General features: G+C 46.6%; 1 protein-coding gene across 1 annotated transcript in view; it reads right to left on the reverse strand.

Moving 5' to 3' along the window:
* Nucleotides 1-8634, reverse strand: part of ppp1r13bb (protein phosphatase 1, regulatory subunit 13Bb) — a 125769-nt gene extending 117135 nt beyond the window's left edge. The window contains 2 exon segments of the mRNA XM_038777831.1: nt 6839-6986; nt 8432-8634. Of these exon segments, the coding sequence (XP_038633759.1) occupies nt 6839-6986; nt 8432-8551 (268 nt within the window). The 5' untranslated portion in view covers nt 8552-8634.
* Nucleotides 8635-10345: the final 1711 nt, after the last annotated feature.

Here is a 10345-nt window from a genome sequence, read left to right on the forward strand (position 1 = left end):
CCAGTCATTTTCTTTGTTCATTGCAAACACTAGTCATTTGAATTTCGGTGTGCTATTTCACAAGTTACTAGATTTAAACATACTGACAAACATACTGGAAAAAAAGTAATAACATGCCTAATTATTTTTAGTAGGCTTTGTAAATAAGATAAAAGTAAAGAGAAAATGTCAGAGGTGGAACATCTATGCTGTGATGATTTTAAAAATGTATTCATGAGATCGGGGACTCGTTGGTTAGGCCAGCATTCATTGCCCATCCCCAATTGCCTTCGAGAGTGGTAGTGAGCTGCCTTCTTGAACAGCTGCAGTCCACTTGTTGTAGGAACACCAAAATATTGTTAGGAAGGGAATTTTAGGATTTTGATCCGGCGACAGTGAAGGAAGAGCATTATATTTCAAAGTCAGGATGGTGTGCAGCTTGGAGGGAAACTTTCACGTGGTGGTTAATATTATGTTTATCAAATAGGTTATATGTCTAATGAAAAAAACAGCCACAATTTGGGGCTACTCTAGGCCAAGGAGGAACTTTATGATGATTAACCTATGGCAAAGGAACCTGGAGAAGTAGTGGAAACAGAATCCCTCCAGCCCTTGCAGCATTTTGGTTTATGGGGATAGTGTGGGGAAAAAGGTACTGAAGTAGATGATCAGCCATGATTGTACGGATTGGTGGAGCAGGCTCAACGGGCTGAATAGCCTACTCCTGTTCCTATGTTCCTATCAAATGAGACTATTAAGATATATGGAAAAATAAAGAATTCTAAACAAAAATGACAGAATTACAGACATAGAATCAGGCCATTCAGTCTAAATGGTTCATGCCAGTGTTTGTGATCCACACGAGCCTCCATCCATCCTACTTCATCTCACCCTATCCCTTTTTGCTTCTTGCCCTTTCCCTTTCATGTATTTATCCAGCTTCTCCTTAAATACACCCATCTTTGTTACTTGGCTCAATTACACAGATTTCAACCACTCTTCAAGAAGTTTCTCCTAGGTTCCCCATTTGCTTATTGGTGATTATCTGATTTTTATGGTTCCTTTTTTCTTGACACCAGTATCACTGCCCAAGTAAAATCATTTACACTACATCTATTATATCAAATCCCTCCGTAATCAAAAATACAATCAGGCTCCCTCTCAGTCTTCTATTTTTAGAAAGTTAACTGCACTTCCTACGAGAATCCCAATGGGCGTATAATGGTTCAGGTTCAGATTATGGCCCATTTTATTCGCATTAGAGTTTTCGGTGACTCAATCCAAGATCGCTTTTTGCTTGTCTTCTCTGGAAGGATCATGGAGTTTGGGATCTGGGTCCTGCTGGAACTTGTCAATCACTCACATGATTAAGAGATAAATTTGTTTACTTCCGATGGCGGCTATGGAGGGGCAAGTCACATATCTGGTGGCTCCCGCTCTGGTCAGACTTTTTTCCGGTTTTAAATGGCAAATTCGAAGGCTGAGGCAATTGTGCACTTTTTCCACGCATCGGTGTATGGAGAAAAGGACCAGAAGTGCACGGAAGGTCCGAAACAAGACTTCAGTAACGAGTTGTGTTGAAGCTGCAACGGGAGACAGTATGGCAGAGGGCCGGACCCCTGGGGTGGCAGTGCAGCATCCAACGGACCTAGTGATGCAGGCCATTCAGGATGGCTTTGCCAGGCAGAAGCGGGAATGCTTGGACCCGATCAAAGAATCAACTGATCGGCTAGAGAGCAGACTGGACGCCCAGGACCGGGCGATTCAGAAAGTGGAGAAGGTGCTGTTTGAACAAGAGGAGCATCAAACAGCAGTGGAGCTGGAGGTGGGGATGGTTCGTGAACAGCAGAAAAGGCTCTTGGAGAAGGTGGAGGACCTTGAGAACCGGTCCCGTCGGCAGAGCCTAAGAATTGGCGTGCTCCCAGAGGGAGGTGAGGGAGCAGATGCTGGGGCATACGTGGCGGCTATGTTCGAAAAGCTGCTGGGGAAGGGGGCATTCCCCCGACATTGGAGGTGGACAGGGCATGCCGGGCGCTTGCTAGGAAGCCGTGGGCAGGGGACCCTCCGAGGGCAATGGTGGTGAGTTTCCACAGGTTCATGGACAAGGAATGCATTCTTCGGTGGGCCAAGCGCACGCGGAGTTGCAAGTGGGACAACAGCATCCTGCTGCTGTACCAGGGCCCGAGCATGGAGGTGGCGAGGAAGAGGGCAGGCTTTAACCAAGTCACGGTTATTTTCTTTTAAGAAGCAGGTGAAGTTCGGTCTGCTGTATCCGGCGCATCTTTGGGTCACGCATGAGGAGCAACATCACTATTTTGAGTCGCCCGATGAGGCACTGAACTTTGCGGGGAAAAAAGGACTGGTGGGAGTCTGAGAACTTTCGGACTTAGAGACAACTTGTTGGCCTATATTGGGCCCTTTTATTTCTCTATTTCTGTGGGGGGTTTTTCATCCCCTTCGGTTTTTGGTGGGTTTTGTTTCCCTGTCGTTAAATTGGTTATGCCGTCTCATATTGTTTTGTGTCTGTTTTTTGGAGCTTTGCTTAGGGGGAAAAGGCGGGGGGGGGGGGGGAAATCTATTTTTAAAAAAATTTTGGTTCTTTTTCTCAGTAGATGTTGGCAATGTCCCTTTTGTGTTTTATCTTGTGTGTTTTTATTGATGTACACTTTTGTGCAATGGATACATGCCTGTCTGAGTTTCGGTGGGTGATGCTTTTGTTTTTGTGTTTTCTTGCTGCTGGGTGTTCGTTTGGGGATTGCTGGACGAGGGAATTTGTTTACATGGGTGGGGGGAGGGGAGTGAGGGAACAATAAGTGAGAGACTTCTTGGCGCCGGGGGCCACCAAGCTAGCTGGGTGAGCTAGCTCACGGAAGAACAGTGGGGGGGTGTATATGCTTAGTTCATTAGATGGGTTGGGTTTTAGAGTAGTGCTGCTTTGGGGGGGGGATTGGTTCTGCTGACGTGGGAGGGACTTCATGGAAGGTCACAGAGGGGGTCGGGGGCCGCCATGGGGCGGGCTGGAGGAGGCGCGGCGCATGGACTGGAGGCGGCCCAAGAAAGGGGTTGGCTGATCGCCGGGTTTGGGGGGGGGCATTTTGCCCCCAACTAGGCTGGTCACCTGGAATGTCTGGGGGCTAAATGGGCCGGTAAAGAGGGCACGTGTGTTTGCGCACCCGAGGGGACTAAAGGCGGACATAGTAATGCTGCAGGAGACACACCTTAAAGTAGTGGATCAGGTCAGGTTGAGGAAAGGTTGGATTAGTCAGGCTTTCCACTCGGGGCTGGATACAAAGACAAGAGGAGTTGCGATTCTGATTAACAAGCGGGTGGCATTTGAGGTGGGGAGAATAGTCTTGGTTGTGGGAGGTCGATATCTCATGGTTAGTGGCAAGTGCAGGGAATGAAGGTAGTGCTGGTCAATGTATATGCGCTAAATTGGGATGATGGGGATTTGAAAAAGAGGGTGCTAGGGAAGATTCCAGACCTGGATTCGCACAGGCTGATTATGGGAGGGGATTTTAATACGGTTATTAATCCAGGCCTGTTACTCCCACATACACAAGGTGTATTCCCGGATAGATTTCTTTGTCGTGGGTGGGGCCCTATTGGTGGAGGTGGTGGATGTGGGGTATTCGGCGATTACTATCTCAGACCATGCTCCGCACTGGGTGGACCTGCAGGTTAGTATGGATAGAAAGCAACGCACGCAATGGAAGTTGGATATAAGGCTATTGGCGGACGAAGCAGTGTGTGAGGCTGAGGAAGTGCATGCTGAACTACCTGCAGCTTAATGATACGGGGAGGTCTCAGCAGCGGTGGTCTGGGAAGCGCTGAAGGCAGTGGTGAGAGGAGAGCTGATCTCGATCTGGGCACACAGGGACAGGACGGATAGGGCAGAAACGGACCAACTGGTAAAAGAGATTCTACAAGTGAATAGGAGGTATGCAGAGGCTTCAGAGGCAGGGCTTTTAAGGGAACGCCGGAGGCTACAGGCGGAATTTGGTTTGTTAACCACCGGGAGGGCAATGAACTCAATAAGGTGAAGGGGGAGATTTACGAGCACGGGTAGAAGGCCAGCAGGATGCTTGCACAGCAGCTCAGAAAGAGGAAGGCAACTAGAGAAATAGGGAAAGTTATCAGTAGAGATGGGAACTTAATTGGGGACTCGGCAGGGGTGAGCAGGACCTTTCCGGATTTTTATAGCAGGTTGTACAGGTCGGAACCCCCTGCTGGGCTGGAGGGGATGAGGCACTTTTTGGACAGGCTGACTTTCCCAAAGGTGAATGGAGAGCTGGTAGAAGGGCCAGGGGCCCCGATCGGGCTGGAGGAGATAGTGGAGGGTCTGAAGGCCATGCATTCAAGCAAGGCCCCGGACGGGTATCCAGCCGAATTCTATAAAAAGTTCTCTGGAATATTGAGGCCGGTGCTGATGAAGGTCTTGAACGAGGCTAAGGAAAGAGGAGCTCTGCCCCAGACAATGTCACGGGCCATGATCTCGCTCATTCTGAAAAGGGACAAGGACCTAGAGCTATGTGGGTCTTACAGGCCGATTTCCTTGCTGAACGTAGATGCCAAACTTCTGTCCTCCAGGATTGAGGACTGTGCACTGGATGTTATTGTGGAGGTTAAGACTTGGTTCATTAAGGGCAGGCAGCTGGTGGCCAATGTAAGAAGGTTGCTAAACGTGATCATGATGCCCCCGGAAGGTAGGGAAGTTGAGGTGGTGGTCGCGATGGACACGGAGAAAGCCTTTGACCGGGTCGAGTGGGATTACTTATGGGAGGTGCTGGAGCGGTTCGGGTTTGGAAGGGGCTTTTTGTTGACTGGGTTAGGTTGCTGTACTGGGCTCCGGTTGCTAGTGTACGGACAAACAGGACGACTTCGGACTATTTCAGGCTGCACTGGGGGATGAGACAGGGATGCCCCCTCTCCCCACTGCTGTTTGCGCTGGCGATAGAGCCGCTGGCAATTATTTTGAGGGCCTCATGGGGCTGGACCGGGGGAGCAGAGGGGGCATCGGTGTGGTCCTCAATCTGCCATAACCATCGGTTTGCCCTGGGGAGGATGGACGGGGGGGGTTCCGAATTTGGCTGAGAGTGGTGATTGAGAGGATGGGGGACTTGTTCATAGAAGGAAGCTTCCCGAGTATGAGGGCGCTGGAGGAGAAGTTTGCATTGGCGGGGGGGAAATGAATTCTGATATTTACAGGTACGGGACTTTTTGCGGAAGCAGGTACCAACCTTCCCACTCCTGCCGTTAAGGGGGATTCAGGATAGGGTGGTCTCTAAAGGATGGATAGGAGAGGGGAGCATCTCGGACATATATAAAGAGCTTATGGGTTTGGAGGAGAAGCAGACCGAGGAGCTGAAGCAAAAGTGGGAGGAGGAGCTGGGGGGGGGAGATAGAGGGCCTCTGGGCGGATGTGTTGGGTAGGGTCAACGCGACCGCAACATGTGCCAGGCTCAGCTTGATTCAATTTAAGGTCGTTCACCAGGCCCGGATGAGCAGATTCTTTGGGGTGGAGGATATGTTTGCGAAGTGTCCCTGGGGGGGGGGGCATCTGAGGGGATATTGGCAGGGGTTTGCCTACGCCATGTCCACAGTATTAAATATGAGGGTGGCAATGAGTCCAGAGGTGGCAATCTTTGGGGTGTCGCAGGATCCGGGAATCCAGGAGGAGAAAGAGGCGGACGTTCTGGCCTTTGCTTCCCTGGTAGCCCGGATGTGCATATTATTAGCATGGAGGGACTCCATGCCACCGAAATCGGAGACCTGGCTTTCAGACATGGCTGGCTTCCTCTGCCTGGAGAAAATTAAGTTCGCCATGAGAGGGTCTCTGTCAGGGTTCGCCCGGAGGTGGCAGCCATTCGTCGACTTCCTCGCAGAGAATTAATCGTTAGCAGAAGGGGGGGGGGGGGGCTAGGTTAGCATAGATTGGGGGGGGGGGGGGGTAAGCAATGGTAGGACCTGTGGGGGAGGGAGGCGTATCTGCACTATGTTTATATTTTCCTTGTTATGTACATTGTTGATTTTGCTGCTGTTACAATGCCAAAGAAATGCCTCAATAAAATTATTTTTAAAAAGAGAGAAATTTGCAAACAGAAAATTCATGAGTTGGTTGCTATCCTTTAGGAGATGGGAGAAGAGGGATGGTTAGCGTATGGACCTGAAATTAACCAAAGAATGGTGGTGAGCACATATTGGCTGATGGTCTTTTTTGGTCTGTACAGACAAAACATTCTATTTTTTAAAAAATAATTTTTATTGCATTTTTTTTTACAGAAAAAACAAAATATAACAATGAAATGCAAAAAAATAACCCATAACAACTGTAACACCCCCCAGACCACCTCAACGCGTATCATATCCCCCCCACCCCCCCAACAGAACTTTAAAATAAAATAAGGTTGCTGCTGCTACTGTCCCAGTACCCTTTCGTTGAGCCAGAAAGTCGAGGAAAGGTTGCCACCGCCTAAAGAATCTTTGTACCGATCCTCTCAAGGTGAATTTGACCTTCTCTAGCTTAATAAAACCCGCCATGTCATTGATCCAGGTCTCCACGCTTGGGGGCCTCGCATCCTTCCATTGTAGCAAAATCCTTCGCCGGGCTACTAGGGACGCAAAGGCCAGAACACCGGCCTCTTTCACCTCCTGCACTCCCGGCTCCACCCCAACCCCAAAAATCACAAGTCCCCAGCCTGGCTTGACCCTGGATCCTACCACCCTAGACACCGTCCTCGCCACCCCCTTCCAGAACTCCTCCAGTGCCGGGCATGCCCAGAACATATGGGCATGGTTAGACAAAACATTGTTATAGAATGATATATACCTGATAATGGTAAATGAGTGAAACACCTACCATTTCCACGCCACACCTCAGCTAAGTGGCAACCAATCTCACCAGGTTCTTTGCAGAATTCAATAACATCTCGACATGTTGTTTCTGGGGTTATGGGGACTTCCGTTAAACCCTGTTCATTGTTGCTCAAGTACACAGTCAGTATCATCTGAAAAAAAAATGACATTTTAGACAGTAAATTTAAGGCCTAATTTCTTCCCATTTTCCAATAAGCAGATTTCCAAATAATATTATAGGAACATTCAAATTTAAAAGTCAGAGTCAGAATGGGTCAAATAAATAGTGGGTCAAATAAATATTGCATTGTGTGAATTGAAAGTACAGAAAAAATGAAATCAGTACATATTTAAACCTGTTTTTAAGGTCAAAATTGGATCATGGACACAACACTCTCTCTCCGCTCGAGAGCTTGCGCTCACTTTTGCTCTAAACCAATCGAAAAGCAAGATATATTTATTGTTTTTTTAAAAATGCCCAGTAACAATAAATGTAATAGGAATTTACTTATCCCTAGTGATATTTTGGAAATGCACAACCTGCAGTACAGCTATCTCAGCAATACATCAGAAAACATTCAATCCCAGCTCAACTAAAGTGTCTCAATAAGAAATGTCTGAACCACATTTAAGACAATGTCTACACAATTTCCTCGCACATCTGCACATCCACTAAAAGAAAATCAACTGCAGATTCTTCTTTCATGTAGTATGCAGATTATTAAGCATAATACAAGCTTTGTTCTCATCATACACAATAAAATTATATTGCTGTTTGAATAATAAAACCATACATGTTACAACGTACTGGAATAGTGGTTCTCAAAAACACTAAGTGTCTGGTGAAACTAAAAATCTCAGTTTGAATTATTTTTAAAATCATTCCATCCTGTATTTTCATATATAAATAATTTTCTCCTATCTATTCCTTTATTCTATTAAAAGTAGGTTTAGCGGTCGGTGAGTTTACAACAAATACAAAACAAAAAGGATGCTAACTTGAATCCAATGGAAATTAAAATGGAAATTGATGAAATGGGCAGCCAAACCCAAGCACCAGTTTTATGCCTGGTGGCAAATTGACCCTCAATGTTTTTTCTAACTTAAATGAAAGGGACAAAAGATAATGGCTATGCATTTGTGAACTTTAAAAAATATTTCCAGTAATGTTATCAGAAACAAATACTACGTCTGTTATCTCATGTTTTGCCAAAGCCATGTACAAGTCATTTCAATTGTTTTCTATGAGGGCGCAAAATTGCTGCATGTTTCCAACAACTTAAGGATGCATACTGATTGGGTGGAAACTAAACTATATTCTACCTACTCTATTAAAATGCACTGCACATTCAAGATTGCACAAAATGCTGGATTCATCAGAACACGGAAACAATAACAGGACCTCACACTGTTCCAAATTCTGCTTTGCCAAAGTACACAAAAAACAGCAGTTCATGTTTTTATGCCCCCAAATAAACATTAACTTAATGTTTGCAGGCGTTTTGAAAGCAAGGTCAAACTAAGCATTCATATACTGTAATAAACTTCCTCCACAAGTTACATTAGTTCAAAGAATACCAGATTACTTATATTTTACCTTCCCATGATTGAAATTCCTTTTATTCATTATTTGAAGTTTTTGTCCAACTTTCTTACGTTGCCAAGAATTCTCTCTCGACTTAATTAAGCTTTGCAGCACCATTGCCACAAAATCCATCACGTGCTTTGCATTAATGATCAAATTTAAACGAGAAAATAAAATGGAAAGGGAAAACGAAGAACAGTAAAAGGTTCCAGTGAACTAGAATAGAATTTCAAGGGAAAATAGCCTACTGGTATGCCTCTGCACTGGGCTCAAATGGTAATCAGCTTGATTGCAGACGTCATTGAGTCCTTGTGATGCGAGAATCAGCAGGCATATTACAACTTTAGCACTGATAAGATGGCCCAAATAAAACAGGACAGCATTTTCCAGTGACAGCAAGGGCATATCAGGTATACTTTAATCTTGGGTACATTAAGGAAAAAACATTCTTCTCAGTGGGGTAAAAAAGAATTTAGATGCAAAATTATTGAGCTGATCGTATACAATTTTGTAGTATACACCTCAGATGCAAGATGTTCCAACTCCATAGCATTACATGACTAGACAGTAAACATGTCCCACTTGGTGTGCAGCCAATTTCACAGCAAAATGCAACACATTTTGATGCAACATGTTAGACTGTCATTTAATTTCCATCGTACAGAATGTTATGGTTGCTGTGGGCAGCACCATGGCACAATGGACAGTCCTGCTGCGTCACAGTGCCAGGGACCCGGGTTCAATTCCGACCTTGGGTGACTGCCTAGGTGAAGTCTGCACCTTCTCCCAGTACCTGCATGGGTTTTCTACAGGTGATGTGTTTCCTCACATAGTCCAAAGATGTGCAGGTTAGGTGGCCAGGCTAAATTGCCCTTAGTGTCCAGAGGATATGGGGATAGGGAGGAATTGCAGGGCATGTGGAGTGCTCTTTCTGAGGGTCGGGGCACACTTGATAAGCTGAATGGCCTCATTCTACACTGTAGGTATTTTGTTCTATGAAATGCAAACAATATGGACTTCCGGTGGTGACATGTAGGTGGAAGTCGCACATTGGGTAGGTCCTGCTGGAGGCTCTAGTTATTGCAGTTTAATACCCTGTTCCGGGGACATTTTTGAATATATTGGTGCAGGAAGATACAAGGAAGATGGGGAATGTCAAAGACCCAGAAAAAAGCCACTGGGAAGAAGGGGGCGAGCGAAAGAAAGATCGCCATCCAGTGAACGGGCCAGACCAGCAACTGGAAAGATGGCGGAGGCTTGGATCGCTAGGTGGGGCTGCACCTTCACAGGGAAAACACTGACCGAGGCGATAGCTGGAGAGTTTGAGAGACAGTTCGCTAAGCACATGGAGGTGATGCGTAAGGAGATGATGGCTGCGATGAAGGTGTTGGTGGAGGAGGCGATAGCCCCGGTGAAGGCACCAGTGTTGAAGACATTGGCTGAGGTGTGGGAGCAGGGAAAGAAGTTGAAGGGGGTTGAGAAAGCTCTGTCACAGCACAGTGACCAGTCCACCTGATGGATGAGGAGCTGCCATGGGACTCAGAGCCAAGGTGGAGGACCTGGAGAATAGGTTGAGGCAGCATGATTTGAGAAAAAGTGGGCTTGCCAGAGGGGGTGGAAGGCCAACTGAGTACTTTGTGAAGATGTTGGTGGAGTTGTTGGGGGAGGGGGAAGACCCTTCCAGTATCAGCTAGACAGGGCTCATCGGTCACCCAGGCCAAGCCGAAGGCAAACGAGCTGCCAAGGGCAGTCATAATTTGTTTCCACAAATTCCATGTTAAGGAGTAGGTCCCAAGTTGGGCAAAGCAAAGGAATGAGGTGAAGTGGGAAGGAATTGGCATTCATTTATACCAGGACTTAACTATGGAGCTGACGAGAAAGCGGGCGGTCTTCGGTAGGGTGAAGGCTGCACTCATCAGCAACGGT

This window comes from Scyliorhinus canicula, chromosome 2 (genome assembly GCF_902713615.1).
Source record: "Scyliorhinus canicula chromosome 2, sScyCan1.1, whole genome shotgun sequence".
NCBI classification, from domain to species: domain Eukaryota; kingdom Metazoa; phylum Chordata; class Chondrichthyes; order Carcharhiniformes; family Scyliorhinidae; genus Scyliorhinus; species Scyliorhinus canicula.